This window comes from Procambarus clarkii, chromosome 25 (assembly GCF_040958095.1).
Source record: "Procambarus clarkii isolate CNS0578487 chromosome 25, FALCON_Pclarkii_2.0, whole genome shotgun sequence".
NCBI classification, from domain to species: Eukaryota; Metazoa; Arthropoda; class Malacostraca; order Decapoda; family Cambaridae; genus Procambarus; species Procambarus clarkii.
In genome coordinates this window covers 10680231-10706962 of record NC_091174.1, presented here as the reverse complement: position 1 = coordinate 10706962, position 26732 = coordinate 10680231, and the positions used below count along the sequence as shown (strand labels likewise).

Below are 26732 nucleotides of genomic sequence, written 5' to 3'. Positions count from 1 at the left end.
CCGACCATCGACTGCCACTATACACCGCAACAAGTGATACAATAGCAATGAGAAGTGTCGTGCTGCAGAATTCGACTTACTTGGGATTGCGTTGATTGTGGAGAGCGGGGGCGACAGCTGGCGAAGGGGACAACTTCTGCCGTTCGGCGGAACTTTTCCCAAATTGAAACTTTCCTGGTTGTGCTTTTCCCTGTTTGACTTTCTCACTCGATTTTTGTTCTGCCGTTTTCCTGGACGAACTTACTTTGTTTGGTTGCGCTTTGGTAGGATCATATTTGGTATTTTTAGACTTGTTTGATAAGTGTTTGGCTGAATCAGGTTTGGTGAGGTTGGACTTGTGGGCCTCTGGTTTGCTGGGGTCTGGACGACCAAATGCCTGCTTGACTTTACGAGAGACGGGCTGCTGCTTGATGACTGACACGGTGCGGCCTATGGCGCCCATGAAGCTCTGCCTCACGTCCTCCGTGCTGCTCCACGCCCGCAGCCCGCCCACCAGCCGCGACATGCGCCCGCCGCTACTCGCACTCTCCTCCATCTGCCCATCAACACAACTACTCCCATTTGTGCTCTCCTCCAACATATCTTTCTTCTGTCGCACTTGCATCGCCAAGTTTCTTCTATCTTTAACGACTTTATTAGCAACAGGTGTTGACTGAAGCTTGAGTGACGTCCGGTTAATAGCCGGGTGTATGGAGGGCGACTGACCAGTAAATGAGGTTCGTGAGGCAGATTTACGTAGGCCTAGGCTACTTTCAGCCACAAAGGTGCAGCTACGACGCATGAAACTGTAGGGCGAGGCCGAGGTGGGCGGAGGTTTAGTGGGCGGGGGCATGGCCGAGGCATCCCGTTTGCGTAATTCTACTATGTCCTCCCCACCCTTGCCCCGACTCATGTCTTCCTTAGATTTCTTCATAATGCTCCACCCACACCCACCCACCAGCAGGTGGGTGGTGGTAGCAGCAGGGCGGCTAGTAGGGGAACCACCTACAGACCGTCAACTCTCTCACTACTATCTCAAGATTCCACTTGGCTTTTGTTTCTTATCGAGGCAACTCGTCACACCGATAACTTTATCTTCAACACTCCTCTCACTTCCTATCCAACAAATCTCTGCAATGGCACCTGCTATCATCTTACACTTTGATATAACACACAATCACAACGAGACTTCTCAAGCCGGCCCAGCATGATGCCGATACGACGTATCAACGTTGACACGTTATCACTAGATATCTGTTGAACAAAAAGGCCCTCACAAAACACTGGCTTGGCCGCCCTTTTCCCTGAGCGTCTTTACACATCCGCTTCCGCTGAGGCAGAGCTTCACACAAAGCTGTCAATGAAGCAAATAGTGGTGCAGCTTAACTCGCCCCTGCCCTCCGCTGCTTAGCCCCTCCACACCTCACTGTAAGCTGGACTCGTGCTTCCTGTATCCACATAACCTCACTGCCACAGTCTGTATTAGAGTGGGAGAGGGAGCCGAGCAGCGCACATCGTCACTAGCGATCCCCCACGATGTGTGTCCACGCCGCCTCACTCACAACTGGAAGGCCTTTTTTACACGCTGCTGCTACTCCAGAGGCAAACGGCAACTTGTAGAGCAGGACAATGCACAAGTACCCCTTCACCCCCGGCCTGTGGCGCCGCCAGTACATCAGCACCCACCACGCACGCTCCCCACACACCACACAACTGAACAATAGTGTCTCCCCACAGCTGGCCTAGCACAGTTATCCATGCGTGTTAGAAAACCTCAATGTGGCAATGTGCGAGATGTGAGGGTGACGTCACCCCTGCCTGGGACTCAAGTTACCGTGGTTCGCCGCCACCAGATGGCGGGGCGAGCGCCGCGGGGACCGACCCTTCACACACGCCTCCCCAATCACTGTGACTACACCGCCTCACCGCTTACTTGCCGTACCTGGGTGCTCAGGTGTGTGGCGTCATCAGAGAAGTGTGTGTGTGGACGAGGACACGAGGGCTAGAGCAGCAGTAGTGTGGGAGGAGGGCGGCATCAAGGGAGCTGTGGCTGGTGGCGTGCTGCAGGGACAGCCCTGGACCCCTCGCCCCAACACTGCTCTTGTACAAACAATTCCCATCACGTTGCCGCCACCCAACTCCACCAACATATTCAATTAACGTAATCCTCTTCGTAGTTCACACTAAAGGTTTTCACACCACCATTTATGGCAAGGTACATTACAGCTTAAATTTATTTTCAAATGAACTATAACGAACATAAACGCGCGCGCTTTTCCAATGAAGGGCGAATAGCGGGGGATGTGAGGCAGGTGAGCCTTACCTGGTCCCCCCCCCTACCTGTGCTCTCCCCTGATATGTAGCCCCCACCCTCACACACCTCCACCCACCACCAGCAATAAGCCCCCATAACCACCAACCCTGTGTTGTCATCCACGGGGCCACAACCTGCGGAATTGCATTCAACTTTCAGACATCGGCGACTGAATGGGGGGAGGTGTGGGCGACTACCTGGTGCGGAAGGGGGGGGGGCGCTACAAGCACCTTCACCAACGTTTTTAGCCCGTTATCGACCACAGCGCCTGACTCATCCGTCACTCCATATCATTCCCCACTCCACTACGTTCCACATGCCACACCCACAAACTGCTTCGCCACGTCCCACCCATGACTCATTAATTCATCCCCCTTTTCCTGGTCATGACACACGGAGTGACTCAGCCGCTCGCCACACCTGCTGACGAGACAGGTAAACAAGCCCTCCACTACCACGCGGAATACACAAAGGCAAAAGAACAATATGAAATGGGAGGGCCACGAGCAAGAGCACACACGTAGATACCAAGACCCGAACAAGGCAATGAATGGTAACAACTTCTTTAGTCTCAGAGCACTAGAATCGACTAAGGTATGAGCACCGACAGCTGCAAGAGACCCAAGCAGCTGCCTCACCCGACCGCCTCCATCATGTTGAAGTCAGTTCCGGGCCCGCAGGAGCGAGACGTGGGCTGCGGGCGTGGAACGGCTACCAGGGCATGCCTGGGGCCTGGAAAGGGATGGGGGGAGGGTGTTCCAAGAAGCAACACCCACATAGCCTGCAACACCCTAGACCAACACCCCCAAACCCTCCCACTCCCTCACAGTGCGTCCACAAACAGACCACTACTCGGGGACTCCGGAAACTTCTGAATAATACTCGGCACGAATAAAATAAATGATTGCATTAGAATCGAAAGGCAACATTTGAGTGTCGAGTCGTGCTTCGAGGCCTTACAAAACACGGTCAATTCAATATTACAACGGTATAAATGTGTACACTTGTGGAGAGAGAGCTGGGCTAGGGCGGGTTACTGCACCCTCTCGCTCCACCTGCCGCTCCCAGAACCTCCACCACCACCAACTCCTGCCGGATATATCGTATAGAAAATAAATTACATATGCTTGTCTCTCTTTCGTTTATGAACTTCATTAAGGGGAGAACAAGTGATTACAAGAGCCTCTTCATAAGCTAGTATAGCACCTGATAAGTGCGTCCTCAGTTAAAACCGTTCACAATGACCACTATACGGGCGATTATGGAGAGAAAAAACTCAAAAGAATATATCGTGTCAACTGAATTTACCGACCAGCGAGAGGAAAGAACGACGCACCCTTCACCATATTACTTTATCCCAACATAATTCCCATCTAAATGCAACAACATGTAAAGCAAAGATATACCATAAATGAACAAGTGTATACATTTATATACACTTGTTCTACTTGTCACGTGTATACTTTGTTTTATGGTAAACAAAGATATACCATAAATGAACAAGTATATATTTATAGTATACATAAAGTGTATACCATAAATATTTGTTTTCTTCAGAATTGCAATTTTTAAGTTTTCAATTTGTCTCGTTACGATTTATTAATAAGGCAGAGCACACGCACCCGAGTACCCACATGAGCCACAGGGATGTTAAAAAGAACTTTTTTATTGTCAGTAGTTAACAGATGGAATGCATTAGGCAGTGATGTGGTGGAGGCTGACTCCATACACAGTTTCAAACGTAGATATGATAGAGCCCAGTAGGCTCAGGAACCTGTACACCAGTTGATTGACAGTTGAGAGGCGGGACCAAAGAGCCAGAGATCAACCCCCGGAAGCACAATGCTTGCGGGGGGTTGATCTCTGGCTCTCTCTCACACACACACACACACACACACACACACACACACACACACACACACACACACACACACACACACACACACACACACACACACACACACGCACACGCACACACACACACCAAGCAGGTTCCAAGAGCTACAGCTTGATCCTGTAGACACAATTAGTCGAGTACACGCAGGCGCGCGAAAGCCGTTTATGCTAGGTGAAGCCCTATACATGAGGATGGGAAGCCAGCAGCGTATACATGGAAGGGGAATGCAAGATGTGTATCAAATAGAGGTGAAACATGTATTGTATACAGGAGAGGACGCAAAGCGATCAGTGTATATACTGAACCGTGAAGATGCGGGCAAGTGTTCTTCCCGCCCCTTCTGACTCCAGCTGAATGAAGTTTCACCTTTGACCTTTTCCAAGACGACTTTCCGAGGATAACATCTCCCAAACGACAGAAGAATCAGCTGTGTCAGGATGCTCGTCTTGCAAATCGGATAAAATTAGAAGAGGCATTGTAGGAAGGCTTCTCCAGAAATATGAGCTGAAAGTATGTTTGGCGCTCTCACAGGCGAGGGCGTGCTCAAAGACAGGCGAGGGCGTGCTCAAAGACAGGCGAGGGCGTGCTCAAAGACAGGCGAGGGCGTGCTCAAACACAGTCGAGGGCGTGCTCAAAGCATAGTTAAAGGCGTGCTCAAACTATCTTGAGGTTATCTTGAGATGATTTCGGGGCTTTAGTGTCCCCGCGGCCCGGTCCTCGACCAGGCCTCCACCCCCAGGAAGCAGCCCGTGACAGATGACTAACACCCAGGTACCTATCTTACTGCTAGGTAACAGGGGCATAGGGTGAAAGAAACTCTGCCCATTGTTTCTCGCCGGCGCCTGGGATCGAACCCAGGACCACAGGATCACAAGTCCCGCGTGCTGTCAGTTCGGCCGACCGGCTCCCTTTAGCCGGTCGGCCTAGAGGTAAGGTTGTGCTCACACTATGGACTCTAGTAAATGTAGGCAGACAATGGTCCACAGTACCCACCAGGGGCTCCCGGACCACTGCACTCAACACAAACTGCCGTTGGCAACCGTCTTAATGTTCAATAGTGTTTACTGTACAAACAGAAGGGCCTATCAACATATTTGCACGAAGGCTGCCAAGACACGATAATTAGATAACATATATATATATATATATATATATATTCTCTCGTAACCATCAACACCACACGGGGGACATCTCCCGTCACGCAGGGTGCAGTCGCACCTCCACAGATCACCAGTATCAGCTCTTGATACCGGTAATGGCTCAAAAGGGGCCACCACTTACGGGCTATTCATGCCCGTGCTACCTTTTGGGTGGCTTAATCTTCATCAATCAATCAATCAACACCAGCCACCAGGCTGCAAAACCTATGCCAGCCTGACCAACACGATGTCATGTTATCCTCACACACCTCCTCACTCCATGCTGGCTTTTACTCTCGATAGCTTTGCTTAGGTTGGTTTAAAAAGAATTGGAATTGGAACTACGAAGAGAAAGCACCAAGCCATTACGACTATATAGCACTTGGAAAGGGGGTTCAAGATAAGGATTTGGGAAGGGACGGGGGGAAGGAATGGTGCCCAACCCCTTGGACGGTTGGGGATTGAACGCCGACCTGCATGAAGCGAGACTGTCGCTCTACTGTCGATTGATTGATTGATTGATGAAGATTAAGCCACCCAAAAGGTGGCACGGGCATGAATAGCCCGTAAGTGGTAGCCCTTTTGAGCCATTACCAGCATCAAGAGATGATACTGGAGATCTGTGGAGGCGCAACTGCACCCTGCGTGACGGGAGATGTCTCCCCCGTGCCAAATGGTCGTTCTACTGCCCAGTCCAAGTGGTATAAAAAGAGTAGCCATGACGTGGAAAGTCACATCTTTTTCTAAGAGTCTTAGCCCCCTACTCTTTACAACGGACATTTCAACGTTTTCCTTCCAACAGACATTTCAGTTATGTTTCTAACAATATCAGAATCTTCCCTCCAACAGACATTTCAGTCTCCCGCCTTACAGCCTCACTACTCTTAAATACACTGACTGGTATAGCACCTGGTAATATTAAAATCAATAACTGAAATTTAATAATCAGAAATAGTTATCAACATTAGGTCGCGAGTGGAGAGAGAGAGAGAGCAACCAATCAATCAGTGGTGACGTCAATGGTGTCTGACACACTGCTCCTCTCTCCTCTCCTCTCTAACGTCATCAACTTACATTCAGCATTAACTGTAGTCTTACGTAAACCACATATCAAAATCTTTATTGATAATTTTTGGGGGAAAGTTGGGTGACGTGATTTCCTTACTTCGTATTTGTGGAATAATTAAGTTAATGGGTATGTAAAAATGTGTATTTAATTAATGTAACCGTGACTCATGTAGGGAGGAAAATGGAAGTACAGCTTTAAGTGTGCGTTGGACAGCTGTCGGGCCGCCTCTACCTCACTCCAACCTCCAACTGTAAGACTCCCTCCCCAACCTCCGTCACAACCCCCAACTACTAGACCCCCTCCCCAACCTCCGTCACAACCCCCAACTACTAGACCCCCTTCCCAACCTCCGTCACAACCCCCAACTACTAGACCCCCTTCCCAACCTCCGTCACAACCCCCAACTACTAGACCCCCTTCCCAACCTCCGTCACAACCCCCAACTACTAGACCCCCTCCCCAACTTGCGTCACAACCCCCAACTACTAGACCCCCTTCCCAACCTGCGTCACAACCTCCAACAACTAGACCTCTTCCCCAACCTCCGTCACAACCTCCAACTACAACATCCCCCTCCCCAACCTCCGTCACAACCTCCCACTACTAGATCAACCTCAAACAAATTTCCACACCATCGTGGCAGTTCGGAGCTTCCTTCTCTTTCCCACATACCAAACCACCCACTTTCAACCTGTCCTCATCAACAACGTCCAAATGTTCATTAATCTAGCCACCAACCCATCCTAAGACCAAGTCCATTCCATCCAGCGGTCGACTCCAATGACGCATTCATCAACATGCTGTTCATTCAAAACAGGAATTTTCGCAAATATGAATTTTGTTATATATTAGCATATTGTGCATATTTAGGCATTGCTTAGGTTAGGCGTTTAGGTTCTGTTGGCGATTATTTGTATTTGTAGTACGTGGGTGAAGCATTTACAGCAACCCATCCTCGACTCAAGTCCATTACATCCAGCGGTCGACCCCACAGACGCATTCATAAATTTTAACATGCTGTTCATTCAAAACGGGAATTTTCTCAAGTATAAATTAATATTATAATATATTGGCATATTGTGTATATATAGGCATAGGTTAGGTGAGGTGTTTAGGTTCGGTTGGCGATTATTTGTATTTGTAGTACGTGGGTGAAGCATTTATAGTGTTGTGATTCGAACAAAATTCGTCAGTGAAGCACTTGTTCCGGATATGTTCGAACGTCAGCAGTTGTGAATCGTGTGTAAACCGCTTTTCATTCATAAACAGGGGGTTTGGCGGGTGCATGGAATCACTTTTGGATCTTTGTTTGGAGGACGGGCTGTTTACAGCGTTGTGGTTCGAACAAAAGTCGTCAGTGAAGCACTTGTTCCGGAAGTGTTCTAACGTCATCACCCGCCAAACACACAGCGAAACTACGACGTTGCTACAACGTTCGAATAAGATTTAACACCTAACAAGTTATAAAAATCAATATAGCAAGTTGTAACAACGTTCTAATACGTCATAAACACGTTAAGCCAAGATGTAACAACTTTATTACAAGTTGTAACAAGCGGAAAATAGGGTCAGTTACGGTTTGTGCTTCCAGGGCAGTTGGGTCACGTGTCAACCGGTTTTCATTCATAAACGGTATTTGGCGGTTGCATGGAATGAACTTGGGCCATTGTTTATGAGGACGGGCTGACTAATGACATTCGAACATTTCTCGAACAGTGCTTCACTGACGACCTTGTTCGAATCGCACCTCCATAAATGCTTCACCCACGTACTACAAATACAAATAATCGCGAATAGAGCCTAAACACCTAACATTACCTACGCATATACCTACAACGTTAATATATAATGATAATTTATATACGAGAGCGAACCTAATATAAATATACAGTACGTTAAAACTGACGAATGCGTCTTGGATGTTGTTGTTGTTGTTAAAGATTTAGCTACTGAGGACGAAGTGTCCATGTAGCACGGGCTATGGTGAGCCCGTAATTGGAAGATGGCTGCAGCTTTAAAGAGCCAGGCCTTAGGACAGGTTGCAGCCCTTGCCTCCCCTCTCCTCCATTATTAAACCTTCAGTTTTTCCTCTAACCATTACGGGCTCGCCATAGCCCGTGCTACATGGACACTTCGTCCTGAGTAGCTAAATCTGAAACAACAACAACCTCAAACCTCCCCAACCTGGCAAGACCACTGCCCGATCACCTGTAAAACTACCAAACCATCGCCATTACCGTTCCATCCAAACCTTCGACTCATACAAAATATTAACAAGAATTTAGGAAATATATTATCTCTCAGTATTTAGTATCAGAGAAAATACGCGGAAAACTTGTCTGTTATGACTACCAAGGATGCGACGAACTGCAACAACAGCCTGATTAATCCAAGTCCATACAAAGGAGGTTTAACTTGCAGGCGATGAGTCACAATAACGGGGCTGAAGTATGTTGACCAGATCACACACTAGAAGGTGAAGGGACGACGACGTTTCGGTCCGTCCTGGACCATTCTCACAATCAACTTGAGAATGGTCCAGGACGGACCGAAACGAGGTTTAACTTGATCCGGGGACGTAGCCTCATCCTTCTACAGAATGTTCCGGTTTAACTTGATCCGGGGACGAAGCCTCATCCTTCTACAGAATGTTCCACACGCGTGTCCAGCTGTAGTCTATACATGATAATTCTACCTACCGAGTACCCCGACACCCTCCATGTTGCATTTTTCATGCCCCGTCCACCAGGCCAGGCCCCACAGCACGCCCCTTGCCTCATCTGATGCAGCTCCGCGCCTAAACTACTTTACGTAATACCTAACTCTAAGGTGTCTTTAAAAATGTCCTGTTTTTTGTCGGTTGGAAATACAACCTATTTGTCCCCCAGGAACTTGTTCCACACAACTACATTACTACACCAAAAGACGCCATATTTCCTTCGTTATTTACTCGGAATTAAACTCATATTCGCATGGCTCGTCATTTAGGTTTCCTTCTATAATCCAGCCCGTCCTCCAAACAAAGATCCAAAAGTGATTCCATGCACCCGCCAAACCCCCTGTTTATGAATGAAAAAAGATTTACACACGACTCAACTCATTTCGTTCGAACACTTCCGGAACAAATGCTTCACTGACGAATTTTGTTCGAACCACAACGCTATAAATGCTTCACCCACGTACTACAAATACAAATAATCGCCAACAGAACCCAACCACCTAACCTACCTAACCTATGCCTATATATGCACAATATGCTAATATATCATATTATTAATTTATATTTGAGAAAATTCTTGTTTTGAATGAACAGCATGTTAAAATTTATGAATGCGTCTGTGGGGGCGACCGCTGGATGTAATGGACTTGAGTCGAGGACGGGTTGTATAATCACCATTATTAATCCCATAAAAATATTACAACATACATTCACAACACACGAGTCAAGTCGCCTTGGTCATCTGCATTGTAAATATAATATTCGTAGTCCATATTGAAAGGTGTTTGAAACTAAAAAAGCAGCCTCACTGGACATGGCAGAAAGAGGACTGAGGGATAAGAATGATCAACTTGGCAAGAGGCCAGCACGTCTGCTGTCTTCACTGTGCCCTTATAGTACCATGTTTTAATGACGTACAGGGAAAACAGTGATGTAATCCGTGAAACCTCTAGTAAAAACGGACATTAATAACAAGAAATTCCCAAACCGTATTAAAGAAATTATGGGGCAGGAGGCAGCCCGTTCTCTGGATTTGCCGCAACGTACAAAATTCACCGTACTAACCTAACCTGGCCAGACGTGCACTAACTCCAGCCGCCCACCTAACCTAGCCCACCCATGCGTAGAAAACGAGATTTTGTGCGAGCCGCTAGACTTTTCATAGTACGTTATATTTGGTACGTTGGTTACCATGACACTATTAGTCGAGACAGGGGGAAGGGGGGGGGTGTCTTCAGAAGGTACAATGGTCGTCTTCAGAAGGTACAATGGTCCTCGTAGTGGTGATGAACCGCTTCCTCGAGGCACAGTAGCCTCTTCTTAACCAGGGTATGAATGGTGGCGCAAAATGCACATTAATAACCTCATGCCATTTGCCTCAAGGACTTGTGTGCAACAGCGCCCAGCCAGCACACACCATGCACTCCTAACACTTAACACTTCAACAAGCACAACTTTTGTTTTTAAAGTCACAACCAAAAACTAACCCTTAGATCTCCAGTTAACCAAACGGTTCAGCCTAGCATGGTCCACAGCAACTGACGGAGTGTATGAATTCTTTACTTTAATTCTATTTTAAATTCTTCAGTCTCGGGATCATCGCGAACAAGCGCCGGGAACGTTTGCCTTCTTACAAAAGGTTCATTACAAAAAGTAGCCTAACATCTCTCAGCATACCTCCTCCACATTATTATCCCGACTCACTATTACATCCTGCGGTAGTCCACCCTTTACATCACCATCTCGGTACCTCCTCTGTCTCACCGTCACTATCGGTTACAAGAAGTCAAGATCCAACGCACAAGACAAGAGGCGTCCCCTGACATGACGTTACCAACCTACTGCTCCCATATAAGCATATCAACAACATGTGGGGTTCTTATGGGCTATTCATGGCCGTGCCACCTCTTGAGTGGCTTAATCTTCATCAGTCAGTGTGGCGCTCGGAGCTCCGACTTCCACACTAACAACAACATTACCTCCAAGATCCCTGTCATCCTGAAACATCTATCACAAGTTTGCATGGATCACTTCGCCAGGACACGTACTGCCGGTCGGGTCTAAGGCAAGGATGGCAGGGAAAAAGAGCGCTTCGCTTCGCGGGTTTTTTGTCCCCGCCTCTCTACCTTCAATCAACTGCTGAACATTTTCTCGAACCTTTTTGCCTTAATCAAATTAGAAATTGACCTTCCCGCTCTCGTTACTCCAGCTTGGCTAACCAGATTTTGCAGTGTGAACACTCCATAAAATATATATGTATTTGTGTGGTGTTTGGAGCAGATGGTTCTTCCGTGATAAGGCTGCATGTGCTAAGAAATGCAAAACAGACCTAGTGAAGAGCAGAAGTTCCATAGACACGACACTAGAACAATGTGTGAACATTAGAGACTCGAGGTTTTCAACAACCTCTTGTATTTCTTGTATTTCCGTGAAATACAAGAAACAATGCCGGAAATGCCAGAACAAACGTGGAAATGTTCATGAGGCAAATAAACAAGTTACTGCAGGAAATGCTGGATCAGCCCAAGTGTAACATACGTGGGCCTGCTGGGCATTCAAATGAAACTGTCATAAAATAAACCAAGCCGTGATTGAAGTGCAAAAGAACTCTAAACCAACTAAACCATCTCTAACCCCAGCAGTGCTACCCCCATCACACACATGTTGTGTCAACCAGTTACTTGTACAGTCAAAACACCATCTCACCACTGATGTAACCCCCCCCCCCACCCCCATCCCCCACGCTCTTGTGTTCCACCACACACCTACATAATTTATTACCACAGCAAAGAAGTTGAGTCATACGCTCTTTATAACTCGGTGGTAGTTAGCATGATCAGCCAGGCGCGCGCACTTAAGCCTGAGAGACCGTGACGACGCTACCCCCCCCCCACCCAGCAATAGTTACACCCTAACATACTGTTATCACCCCCCCCCCCCACCTCACTAACCACCACCACTTCCCTTACCTCCACCTTATCCCTTACTCCCTCCTCCTCCACAGCTATACTGTACACTATTTAGTCTACATATCAACAAAGCCCTCACTGTTTCCAGAATATGAATTCGCCAACCTGGCATTCACAGATGCCTACTGTTCTCTACGTCATTACTTCCTGACCGCCCCATAGGTCATGTGATATTTCCTTGTAAACAACCCCATTCGCTTCCTAAGCCTTCCTCTCTGCTCAAGCTACACACAGATATAATGAAATAGTCAATGATGGAGTCAGAGTTCATCTCCTGTGGGGTTTCTTCCCGTATTGGACTCAGAATGCATGATAGAACTGATGAGTTAGCTAAAACCTTTGCGCATAAAGAGAGAATTGATTACCATCTTGGGACTGCCTTTGAGCAGACTGAGGGCAGTAATATTCCGAGAACATCAGCAAAATCTTGTAGACTTGAGGCAAAGTGAAATTCACACCAGTTACTCCATCTATTATCATTCTATTATGCAGGAAGAACTGCACATCTATGGGTCATCCAATAAGGTTAGCAGACCTAGTGTTACCACTGCTAGGCTTAGGCTCGGCTACAAGTACCTCTGAGAGTTTTGCAACATCTGCTGATGTATATTTGAATAAATGTAAATTCTGTCATCAGCAGAATTATTCGCATATTTTGCGTCATTATATAACGGAATGTGAGAAATAGCTGAATTCAGAGAACACCATCAATGGTGTCCAAGAAATGTGTAAGTACAGTACTTCATTCATAATGATGTACTGTCAGGAATCTTAGCAAAGTATTCAAAATTTGCTTCTTGTAGGTGCAGCCTGCACATGACTGTAAAGCTGCTTCCCAGTTAGATGGGTGTGGTGCAAGACTAGTAACTGCATGACTCACCAGATGTAAAGTGCCTTGTAGAAAAACTTGTGAGCCTCTTGTTGAATCACTTGTGATATAAAACGATTATTGATATGTATTTGTGTACATGGATGTACTGTATATGTATGAACATGTGTATGTAATATTAACTGTATAACTAGCTTCACAAGACTGTCACTTGTTTAGCTAAACGAACTATGGGGTTCAGTTCCAGAACCCATTATATGCCTCTGTAACCCTTTCCACCACCGCCCACGGGATGGGTATGGGGTGCATAATAAAAAAATGAAATGAAAAATCTCTGCTATTACATGGCGATTCCTAACGCAAAAAGTGGGACATGCTGTGTACTTATGCTAGTGGCTATGTCCTCCGTGAACTTATGCTAAACTAGTAGCCACATTCCCATTGACACGCATTATACACGTGGCCGCATTCACAGTGCAATTAGTGCCACCTAGCCAAGGTTTATTAAATGAATACCAAGTTTTGTGAGAACAGGTGTCTGTGGTAATAAAGTGCAAGGGGTAACAGGTGCCCGTGGTAATAAAGAGAAAAGTAACAGATGCTTATGGTATTAAGTGGAAAGGGGTAACATTATCAGCACACACGAGTCTCACAATTTCACACCAACCACATATCACACCATACTAATTACTCCTCATTACATCTCACCACAACTTTGTCACCACCACCACAACATACATCATTACCACCACACAATGCCATCATCTATATACAGTACAATATATACCACCATCATTCCAACTAAACAGAAAAACTCCCTAACCAAAACCATCAAACACAGTTACCTCAGTAACATAATCTCGTTATCTCCACAACATAACTGTTATTCCCTCAACAGCATCTTCACCTCAAGGCAAAGATGCTGTTGAACATCATATTATTATTATTACCTTCACATTGCTACAACACCATACCTGTGTGGACTTTTGCCTGGTGTTATTCTAAGTCAGTTACACCCATGAGAATTTAGTGTCCAGAACCAAGGGGCTAAGCAAAGCCCCTGAGGCTGTAAATCACAGGGAATAAGCCTTACCCCATAAGTGAAACCCATACAAAATCTGTGAACTATTATTAATTTAGATGTTTGCATCTTCAATATTCTGTATTGTGTTTGGAGGGAGGTCTAGGTACCGATTCCTATTCACTTAAAATTTTAAATTATGATGCGTTTCTTAGGAGCTCTGTATGCCCATCGATCATTATACACACAGTACACAACTGATAAGACAAGCAGCATATATGTGATAGTTACTAATCATCATCATCTCCATCCAGTGTCTCACTTTAATGGGAGGGAGGGATACTTTCCCTTTAGGGATGGAAAAGTATTGCAGTTAAAAAAAGGATTAAATATAATAGAATCACAAAAGAACACTAATGTAACCCGTACATGCAATATACAATTCATTATGATAAACGAATAATCGGAGTAGATATTTTGTACCAGCCATTTTTAATTAAATATTACTGAGGTATACTCCAGCAGGTGTGTATGCCAAAAAATTTCATAATATTGTATCCCGTTTGCACCATTGTTGTAATAATGCACACGCTCACCGACTTTATAACAACAACAATACGAGGTCATGGATGGATCATCACGGACTGTGCGCATTTATGCATGTGCATGCTTATATGCCTGGTAGTTTTCTACGAAAGGGAATATGAAACAGAATGAGAGAAAGAGAGACAGGAACTATTAGCCGAGAGCGCCAAGCCCTTATGAATATATAGCACTTGGAAATAGCCAGGGTAAGGAGTTGGGATAGGACAGGAAATAGGAATGGTGCGCAACCACTTTGACTATTTGGGAATTGAATACCAACCTGCATAAAGCGAGACCATCAATCTACCGTCCAGCCCAAGGGGATCGGTTGAGAGAAAAGAGAGAATGTATGCATGTGTGAATGTGCATAAATGTATGTGTGAATGTGCATAAACGTATGTGTGCAATTATCTAAGTACTGTACAGTACTGTATAATTATCTAAGTGTAGTTACAGGATGTGAGCTATGCTAGTGCTATCTTGTCTGTTTTGTATGATGCTTTGAAATTACTTGCTTACGAAGTATTATCTTATTTATTATTAATTACGAGGTACAGTAATTATGACTAGATATTTTGGTAGTCATTTACCATTTTGTAAAAGAGAACTTTAAATTTTTTGGTACATTTGTTTCCTTAGCTTGAATCTATGGCCTTTTGTTCTTGAAATTGCAAGTTTCAACAATTCCTCTAGTTTGTCGATTGTTGCTATTTTGCACATAGTGATTTATGTTGCTTCTTTCTTTTATTTTCCAGCTTTGGCAAATTAAACATCTTTAGCCTCTCCTCGTAGCTCTTTTTTTTCCCAGTCCTGGAAGCCATTTAGGAGCATGTCTTTGCACACTTTCCAGTTTATTAATGTGCTTCTTCAGATATGGAAATTGATATAAATAACTGAAACAGCTGCAAATTCCTATCCTATACTATATGTATGTGTGTGTGTGTGTGTGTAATTACCCAAGTGTAATTTCCTTTTCCTAAGTGTAGTTACGGGATGAGAGCTATACTCCTAGTATCCCATCTTCCTATTACTCTATTATATGATGCTTTGAAACTATTGGTGGTTTGGCATCCACCACCACCTCGCTTAACTTGTTCCAATTGTCTACCACTCTGTTAGAAAAAGAGAACTTTCAAACATTTTTGGCATCTTTGTTTCCTTAGCTTAAATCTTATGACCTCTTGTTCTTGAAGTTGAAGGTTAAAAAAATTCCTTTGCCTATTTTGTCAATTGCTATTACTAACCTGTAAGTAGTGATCATTTTGCCTCTCTTTCCTCCCATCTTCTAGCCTTGTCATGTTTAATGTTTCCAGCTTATTCTCATAGCTTATGTTCTTATATTTTGGGAATTATTTTGTAGCATGTCTTTGCATTCTTTCCAATCAGTTCATGCACTGCTTGAGATATAGGCACCACACTGCTGCTGCATATTAAAAATTTGGTCTCACAAACTGCGGAACAGTTTCTTTATGAACAGTTTCTTTAATATTTTTCTATCCAAATACATAAACATGATTCTGAAATTTGCTAGCATAGCGTGGGCTCCTCTTACAATGCCTTTTATATGGTCTACTGGTGACAGTTTACTATCCAGAACCACTCCTAGACCTCCTTCCTTATCAGACACTAACATCTTTCCACAAAATTTGCAGGTTCAGTGTGGCCTGTTTTCACCTGTGGCACATTCCATTATGAGACACTTGTTTATGTTGAATTTAATATTCCATGTACAACTCCACTCACTCACTTCAGTCTCTGGTTCTCCTGAGCATTGTACTCTAAAACATTTACACCAATTTAAACAATATTTATGTGAAGCAAATAAAATTGATAAAAATGGTCAGGTGCACGTGAAGCACACGGACCACAACCAACCACTATTGTGTTTAAACACGTACTGAAAACAGAAATCAACCAGACAAACATGCTCTGTATGCATGCACCAGCATTTGATAGGGTCTACCTATCTCTCAGGGGGTCTATGATCTACCACAGAATTACCTTCTGAACAGTAATTTTTATATAATAATAATGTTGATGCTTGCAAATATACACATTAATTTTATTGCATGTTTTTATATAAAAGAAATTCATTACGAGTAGAAATCATGAATGAACTGAAAGGATTAAAAACTGGTTCAGCGAACTCTAAGAATTTTAATAGCCAAATCAGGAAAACCAGCCGAATCCACCCCTGTGTAAACACAATGCCATCACAGATGTCACTACACAAGTGCCAAAAAATATTAAACTTTGTACTCACACTTTCCGCTCACTGGGTGATGAGGTAACAAGCTCATAGATCTGAGCTCCTACTGACTGGGTTGTGACTATGAAGAAAGCACAATTGTCTGTTGAGGAAAGATCAAATGCATTAGCAATGATTGATAACAAAATACATATTAAACACAGTACAAGGGGAATTACAAAGAAAATGTGGCAGTTCCAGTTTTAGCTCAGCAACAGTATCACATTTTCACTTGAATTCCCTCTATAAACTTGCACTGAACACAAACTATTGTCTTCCCAATATCAAACTTAACATTTTAAAAGTTTATGTAAAGGAAAATAGGCAAATGAATGCAGTACTGTACAGTGGCACCTCTCAAATTCAGACCTTATAATAGATCCCTTTTAACAACAGACCAAATTCAGCAGCTGGATCTCCCCCGCTAATTTTTAATTTCTCAGAAAATCTAGCACTCAGTGTAATGAAACGCCTCTTTCTGGTGGGTCCAAGATGGCTTCCTATTGCTAGCTATCCTGGATAGCTCCACACCTATCAAATCACACTAGGCTCTTGTGAGCCATGAAAAGTCCACCCGAGACCAGAGGCCCAAACCAGGTCCGCCTCACAATGTCACAGAAAGCAGAAAATATTTCATCACTAACCGAGGAAATAGCCACCAGAAAGTTAAAGCGAGAGAAAACGAGCAACAGCAGTACAAAAGTATATAAAAGGAAAATAAGACACTCAGCAGGTAGGTCATTTCACTGTTAGTTTCACCACCAAGAAAAGGAGAACAGCTTTGGAGAACAGAAAGCACAGCGGACAAAGCCGTGAACACCCAAAGAACACCAGCTTGAGGACAGCCCACAGACTTGGCCAAACATAAGGACCCAGCAGACAACCAAAATGTCTACCAGGGCCAAAGGAACAAAAGCAGTGCCGAATAAAATAAATCCACATAAAAACACAAGTATTAAATATAAAAAAAGAACAGGCAAAAGAAACAAAAAATACACACTTCTACTGTGGCAAAATGTGTGACCAGCAAACCCAAGCATGGCAATGGACCAAGACCCAGAAAAACCACCAGCCAGCAAATGGTCCCAACTTGAAAGCACCTATGTGGCAGCCAAACGAGAGGGAAGACAGCAAATTCACACGGAGGCCAGGAACAGAGCCACGGAGGACAGAAGCCACCAGGACCAAGTGAATGCACAGAAGCCCACCAGAGGAAAGCCAAGTGCAAGACGAAAACACCCACCACAGGGCATTGGGACAGAACCGAGAAAGAGAGAGAGAAAAAAATATATAATAATATCACCATAGAGCAAGCAGAACAAGACCTGAAGAGCATGGAGCCCAGAGAAAGACATGGAAGCTGCAGCATGTGTCATGGTGTGGCAAACCTGCTGAACGCTCGACAAAGAGGAGCCAAGTAATCCCCTGGAGAAGCCCTAAAAAAATGAAGGGTACAAAAACCTAACTCCAAAGCAGAGAGAGGCCCCCTGAAGCCAACAAAGAGCCAAAGAACCCCACAGAGCTAAAAAGGACAATACAGCACTAGACAAGCCCAGAGCCAAAACACCACCCCATGGGCAAACCAACAGGCCCAAGACCCTGGCCTCCACACAACCACTGAGTTCCAACCAAGAACCCAAAAACTCAAGAAGGTGCAATAGTATAGCAAAACTGCACAACGAAGGAATGAGTACATACATGCAAGAATTAAAGACCCTAAGCAAGAACCAACCAACCATGAGCCTCATACTCACAACATAATTCTGCTGTGAGCATGAGCCCACAACAGAATTATGCCAAATAACCAGGTCAACTGGAAAAGCCAGACTCCTGGCCGGCCGAGGAGAAAACCCCCATGAACATGCCAAATAAAGGCTTAAGATAACAGTAGAACTGACAGGAGGTCCCCAAGAGGGCCAAGAAAGGAAGCAGACAAGGAACCATATTGGTAGAAGGATGTCACAGGCAGTGCTAATAAGAGACTCCCCACAACATCCATCTGTCTAGAAAGTGTGGCTAACCAAGCATGTGCAACAAACGGAAAATGCACAAGACACTTGACTCTGGTGATCAGCTGGCTGGAGTCCTAGTTAGCTGGGGGCTGCCATTTGGTTGTGGTGAAATATATCTAACTAGTACAGTAGTTGGAACTGGTTAACGAGTATGTTCAGAGTTCCCAGGGTTGCCAGCGTTTCTCGATGGCACTGGTTGTTTCTCAACAAGCACCAAACTGCTTGTTTTTGAGTGCTCTACCTTTCTACTAGTTTTTCCCTTTTGGGCAGGGTTGATCTAGTACACCCAGATGCCCTTGCTCCCTACTGAGAGCACTGGATTCTATTTCTGGCCTTCAGTAGGTGCTTCCGATTTGCAGGAACCTGGTGGGATGCATAAGGTTTGGAGTTGCCAGGTTGGGTAAATCTGGGAGGGCTTTTGAGGAAAGCCCTCCTGGAAATGGTATTCTGAAAATGGCTATGAGACCATATCACTTTCATTATTTATTAGAATGAGTTTCCAAAATATTTCTTGGGCATGGGAAAGTTGATGGGCCTGGTCCATTTGGTGTCATAAGCTTTAATGAGCGGGATTGGAAGTAGTAATGTACTGGAAATGAGGAAGAAATGTTATTATAGTCAGGCTCTCTATAGTCACTACTTCTCCTGGTAGTAGTCCATCATATAATATAAAATTTAAATTTTGCTCAATGAAATTTGCAAATAGTGTGTGGAAAATATTTGGGTACAAATGGTAACTAGAAAAGCGGCCCCAATCATGTTTTTAGCAATTTTTGTAGACAGACTCAACATTAACTTTAAGAGAAACAGCTGGTGCCTTATGAAAACCACCGTGCATTAGGTTAGGTCCGGAACAACACAAGCCGGATTTTGGAGGTGTGCCTGTACAGTACAGTACCTTTTTTCTTATACTTAACAAGAACAAGGGTAACCTACCACTTGACTTGACTGGACAGTACAATACTAAAAAAAAAAAAAAAATTGCAGCAAATGAAAGGTTTAGTGTTAGAAAATAAAGAAAAGCTGGAAATGGTTTTATTGCATGAGGGTGAGTGAGAAAGTTATCTCCAGGTCAACATATCTCACAATATCAAGAATATTGTTTGATGAACAAGGACGGATATAATAAATTGCAAATGTAGCAGGCTGACGAGTAGAGGCTTGTGTAACTAGTGCTGGGTGGTGGTTATCTTGAGGTTATCTTGAGATGATTTCGGGGCTTTTTTAGTGTCCCCGCGGCCTGGTCCTCGACCAGGCCTCCACCCCCAGGAAGCAGCCCATGACAGCTGACTAACACCCAGGTATCTATTTTACTGCTAGGTAACAGGGGCATAGGGTGAAAGAAACTCTGCCCATTGTTTCTCGTCGGCGCCTGGGATCGAACCCAGGACCACAGGATCACAAGTCGCACGTGCTGTCCGCTCGGCCGACTGGCTCCCTCCCTCCCTCCCTTTCACTACCACTACCGGTGGTAGTGAAAGATGAAAAGGATCAGAGGAAAGGAGGATTCTTAACCAAGAGTAACAAAATGATTCTCCTCAGAAATGTGATTTTCATATGGATTCAATGTCTTATTGTTGAATATCTATACAAAACAATTCACTACATTGCTTCCCTTCCTGAGCTGTGCAGGAAGAGGGAGGAACACACTTGGAGAATGACAAAGAACTGTGTGTGAAGAACTGATAGGAGGTTCCAGGTCATCTACAAACTGAAACTGGAGAATATCTATTGGAACTGAGGTCACTCAGTATTTTCCATTGGAAGTCAAAGCTTCAGTTGCTACAGGAAGCTTCAAAGGATGCTTTCTGCTCAAGAAATGGTGCAGTGTATGAAAATGAAAGAGCAGAAAACTTAAAGAATTCTACATAAATAAAAAGTATACAAAACTGCACAATTATTTTTCAACTGACCTGTTGCTACTGCCCTGAAGAGCATCGATGGTCCGTATTTAATAATAGGCGAGTGAGTTAACTTGTTATCATCTTTGCCAAGGGATTTGATAATGGAGTGATTTTTAAGGACGTATTTATCATCTGCTTTTTGTAAAAGGACAATAAATTCATCCAGAAGCAAAACCAAGAGATCGATATTTTTCTGACCCTTCGCAATTCTCCATGTTAATAGACCCTCATATATTAGCCGATGTTTGGTCAGGTCCAAATTCTGTTGGAAGAAAAATGTTTAAGATTAATATGATAATATAATGCACAAAAAATGTATAAACTGGGATCATGTCATGTAGAGAAATCTACAACGTAGATTTTGATAATATAATGCACAAAAAATGTATAAACTGGGATCAAAGTCATGTAGAGAAAAAAACAAAAGGTGAAGTGGGATAAGAAATATTAGAAAACTCAAGATTAAGTTCAGTTCAAGTGTGACAGTTTCACTAATTGAGTGATGCACATGGAGACTCAACACTAGTTATATTGTGTTACGGATGGGAATGGTCAGATTTTGACTCCATTTTAAAGTGTTGTGGTCCTGTGACCAGGACATTACCCTTCATGAGAGACAAGTATATTCAGTAGGCAAGAGTTGTGGGAGGTGTGATTCAAGCCATAATACCTACTCTTGTAATTCTAACACTAACAATTTCTTTCTGAGGTTATATGCTCTATGGATCATACATCATAGCATGGGATTGGCGTCAAAGTTATCCTCCAAGTTGAGCTAATGATATTATAGCACTCCACTTCACTTCACATCCAGCCCGTCCTCCTAAAGTTTCCCGCCAAGAAAACAGTCAAATTAAAGTGTCTTCTCCTAACCTATCAGAGGACTCTAAACAGAAAACGGGACAGTACGTCATTTTTGCGAGTCGCTTCCATTTTTAAGCGTGACAATATTTGGCCTTATGTAAAATGCAACATTCTTTGTAAGAGGACAGGTTGGCACATCACATTTCTATAATACCTCATCCCTTCATGTATTACCATCGGTTGCACATGGACACAGGGAGAGGAGTGCATACCCTCCTCCACTTGTCCAAGACTACCATTCCTAGGAACAACGGGCAGAAGGAAATATGTGAGCTTTGCTCTGAATTTAGTGTCCATGAAAAGTAAACATCAGCAGAATATGTCTAAGCAAATATGACCATATAGCACTTGGAGAGGAGATAAGGACATGCCAAGAGCTGGGATACGAGGACAAAATGAAAGAATGGTGTACATCCAGTTTGGACCATCTGGGATAGGACACTAACTCTGCAAGAATAGAGGCTGTCCCATTCACCTGGGCTGTCCCATTCAAGACTCGAAATGTGGACCCCACGCATGTGAGGCTGAAGCTCATAAGCCCAGTCAATAAGGCCTCACACACATAGGATCCATGGTTCGAGTCTCCTAGAGTCCAGGTGAATGGAATGTTTATTTCCACAGAAGTGTGGATGACAATTTATAGATTTATAGAGTTCAATTTATAATGACTGCTGTCATTCTGTAAGCAGCGCAAGTGTTCACAAAAGAAAAGATATTTATACCTTAGATAGGTACAAGTATACTGTTATCTCTCATAATTTGTGAATGTATTAAACCGTGATTTCCATTTCTCTACCAATACAAGCCACATGTGAATCATCAGTGATAGAAATAAAACTAAGAGTGAAAGTACATTGACTAACACTCCTTTATTTAAAACAATGGACCACCAAGATACTACACACCCTAAGGTGAAAGAACACCTATACCCAATAGGTAGTCTTTTCTCTCTCGCTCATGTTGGTAGTGAGGCACACGTGTTTTCTGTGCTGGTCGACTCATTTCCCACGATGCTCCTGTTTGTGGTGCTTGATTGGGTAAGTTCCCCATTTTTTCCATTTGGGTGTCTTAGTGGCTGTGCAATGGTAAGTCTGCACAGGAAGCAACTGAGAAGCCCCTGCTTAGAAAGAAGAGCAATGCATTGAATAAAACATGCCATTCTCCGAGTTGTTCCTCAGTTACTCTTGGTAACACATTTGAAGTTCTATTTTTTAAGAGTGCATGAATCTATTGGCCTTCAAGTGGAAGTAGCTTCTCTGTTCCCTACTGAGGCAGTTAGTGCTGCCACCTGCTGGTAGTTAGTATAGCAGGTAATATACTAATCAGTAGATAAAATACTAATTTGACCTCAATGTATATAAATGATCACTCCCATGAGGTCTTAATTGGTTTGTTCCTGTTCTTTTCTTTTAACGTGAGCAGTCACTTGGGTACTGAGCTGATACAGACCTTGTCTCCCTGCCCCAACTGAAAGACAAAACCATTTCAAAAATTTTGTAGCACAGTGAGGGCAAAAAGTTTACTTCAAGTCTGATGTGTCCTCTCCTTCCTTCATATGGTATTTACTTGAATACTTCACTCTCTACACCACTCTACCATTATCCATTAATTCAACATGACCAAACCATCTTAGTATGTTCTCCTCAATTTAACAGTTTAATGACTTTAATAATCCACATATTCTTGAACATTTTCATTCCTTTTTCAATCTATTCTAACATCAAGCATTCTTCACTGCTTGTCCATTTCTACTGCTCTAACTCTTGAATTTTCACTTTCAGACCACATGATGTTTTCTACCTAGGACTTTATTTTACCAGCCAATTTCCTTCCATGACTGACTGACCATAATCTCATCTTGAATTTTACAAATACAATACCTCTTTTAGCAATTATGCATAGCCCAGGTATTTAAACTGACCACTCCCTCTCTCTCACATGTCACATGCAAAACTCCCTTCACTTTCCTCCTCCATAATTTTACTTTAATCCACATTCACTTTTAATGGTCATTTCTTACAATTAAACAAAATAAGAAAAGTCTACACAGTCCTTTTTTACTCTGCTAAAAGAATTCAGCTGAACTTTTATCACCTGCATACATCAAATCAGACATACTCCAATTACTTACATTGGGTGTGTACACTATATGTAAACCACTCATGAAAATTCTTACCTAGACTTCACTCATGCCCTATTTGTGTATTTATTGAATATCTAGGGTGGCATACCCTGATATGCACTGATATTAATATAAAACTAGTAACTCGTTACACCATTAACTTTTATCCATGCACTGTTACGTGCAAAGAAACTTTTCACAGAATTTAACAACACTGCCAACTCCATACATGATCATCACTCTCCAAATTCCTTTTCTATTGCCCTTGCCAAGTTCATAAATGTATCATGTCTAGAGATATGTGATCACAAATATATAAAGCAAATATCATATATAGAAATCGTGGATCAATAATCTTTCTGTAATACGGTATATCTTTCTGAACATAGAATACAAGACAACATTACAAACACACACTGTTTTTGTACTCACCCCTTTTAATTCATCGGAGTGGCCATGTTTATTCTTTGTTAAGGATGACTGGTCAAGTTTCCGCTGTATCTCGGTTAGTCTCTGACTATTTTCGGCTTCTTGTACTGCTGTATTAACAAATGCTAAAATTTCCCGCGCTCTCTCTAGAGCTCGAGATATTTGGTCATACTCTTCTGGTTGCACAGTGCTGTCAGTATAGGCTAGTAAAGACTCCATGAACAAAGGGTACTGAAAATTAAAGTTTAATATGTTAGGACAGTGTTATAATACAGTACTTTTTAACATTATTATATCTAAACTCAACAAGGATATACTGTAATATATAATGTACTATAGCTTACAAAACAAATTTAGGTCTGAATGAACTTGTGGTCACAACAATTCTCTCATTTTCCCCTCGTGCTCAAATTTTATAAGCCTATTAGTATTTTATTTTACACTACCTTTTCCAAAAGATAAATATATATATTAAAAAATGCTGTCCCTACAAAATTGGGATCTCCACATAACAGATCCCTCTAAACAATGGACCAAGTTTGATACCAGACACAGTATGCAGTTAAATGAATGGTGCTAACTGGCCTGAGGACTTCAAGGCCAATTCAGGATGGCTGCAAAAGTTTACCAGATGGCACAATATAGGTATGAAAAGGATTTCTGACAAGAAACTTAGTGCTGATGTGGTAGCTGTGGGAACACTAGACATAAAATTGCATGTTGTGTTCTTCAAAAACATATTTAACTTTTCTCATGTGTATAATACACATTAAAGCAATTTAGTTGGGAGAGGTGTACTGTCAGAAATGCTGGCAAATTGGATTACAAGAAATTATTCAAAGCTTTAAAGTTAATAAAGATGGAGTTTCTGCTATGGTGTGTGCATCTATAGAGGCCACAACCTGTAATTGTTGGAAAGATTTCTCTTTTTTTTTCAGAGATTTTCCTGCACAGGCCTTAAGCCTATAGCTGGCCTACTAAGTGTTACTTGTTTCTTGCTTATGTTTTACGTAGACGGAGTATGGGGAAGGATGCTATTTCATGCTCACTGAAAATTTACTTTATTAAGCTTTCTCTAATCTACTTCCACTCCAAAAATAAATGATTCAACTAATGTAAGTGAATAATAAGCTAAGTGCTTATTACTGTATTTACAACATTATAATTAATTTCATCAATATTCTTTATTCTCGAATTTTGCAAGATTTTAACCATTCTGAAATATTTGTGAAATCCAAAGAAGTTATGATTGGACTAATCTTTTAGTATAGAATTTTTCCCCACATTGTATTGAAAACTTATTTACATGGAACATCAATGTCTATTTACTGTGAGAAATAGAAATGTTTGTTTACTGTATAATGCTACACGGCACAGTATAATAACTGCACGATACCGCTGTCAGTGGGTTACCAACACCCGCCCATGCAATAAAAAATACAACTGAAAACAAAATGTTACATCTTGAGGTTATCTTGAGATGATTTCGGGGCTTTAGTGTCCCCGCGGCCCGGTCCTCGACCAGGCCTCCACCCCCAGGAAGCAGCCCGTGACAGCTGACTAACACCCAGGTACCTATTTTACTGCTAGGTAACAGGGGCATGGGGTGAAAGAAACTCTGCCCATTGTTTCTCGCCGGCGCCTGGGATCGAACCCAGGACCACAGGATCACAAGTCCAGCGTGCTGTCCGCTCGGCCGACCGGCTCCCTACATATTTTTCTAGAGCAGATATATTATTTATAATATATGTACATACAATTATTGTTTATATATTATGTGTCTGAATATGCAGCAACATGCATTGTATGATTTGCAATAAGAAGATTACAAACCATTTTGAGTAAAATAATTGGAATTGTTTTTGGAAACTGGCATTGCACATGAATCCAGAATAATATAATCCAGATTTTGGAGGTGCCAATGTATATAACCAAAATAAAATTACAATAATTAATTATTTCAAGTAGTGGCATGAAAATGGCATTTTGTTTATAAGGAATCAGGCAGGCTTAGACAAAAATATTAAGATGCAGGATACAGAATATATTTTATGAACGTGAAATAAATATTTACCACTTGAACAACAAAAATTGTAAATATATTTTTATTAGTGCTGTCAATTAATCGTCATTAAAATTTTGGAAACATTTCTAATAAATACAAGAACTATTTTTTGAAATACAAATACAATACTGTACAGTACTATATATGCTTTCCTTCTCAATACAGGACTAACACTGACCTTTGATAATCTTTGAAAAATTGCAGGTAACATGTCTTTGAGCTGAAGTCTCCGACATGCTGGGTTGTTTTCTTGCTCCTGGAGAAATGCTGATAATCTCTGGTCTCGTTTTTGGCGCTGTTTAAGATTTTCCAATGCTAAAAATTGCGTTCTAACAAATTCTGCAGCTTGTTGCTGGAAATAATCTCCTTTATCACCATCAAACTGTGAAAAAAAAATTGTTGTCACCAGAGGTTCATAATCCATCTAATTGCTAATAATTATTCAATAAATAATTGAATCCAACCACAAAAGATAATTTGCTATAGAGTATGTGATTTCTGTGCTCTACCACTCAATTCCTCCCAAATACGTATACACTCTTTTCCATAGAAAAGTCTATGCAGAGT

The 26732-nt window shown here is 42.8% G+C and overlaps 1 protein-coding gene across 16 annotated transcripts in view; it reads right to left on the bottom strand.

The window, feature by feature from the left end:
- RhoGEF2 (Rho guanine nucleotide exchange factor 2) overlaps nucleotides 1-26732 on the bottom strand; it is a 490304-nt gene that overhangs the window by 59110 nt on the left and 404462 nt on the right. For all 16 annotated transcript variants that reach the window (XM_069331287.1, XM_045739737.2, XM_069331284.1 and 13 more), the window contains 4 exons: nucleotides 26344-26547; nucleotides 24104-24331; nucleotides 20695-20947; nucleotides 16785-16872 (listed from right to left, as the gene is read on the bottom strand). In XM_069331287.1, the coding sequence (XP_069187388.1) occupies nucleotides 16785-16872; nucleotides 20695-20947; nucleotides 24104-24331; nucleotides 26344-26547 (773 nt within the window). The remainder of the gene's footprint in view (nucleotides 1-16784; nucleotides 16873-20694; nucleotides 20948-24103; nucleotides 24332-26343; nucleotides 26548-26732) is intronic.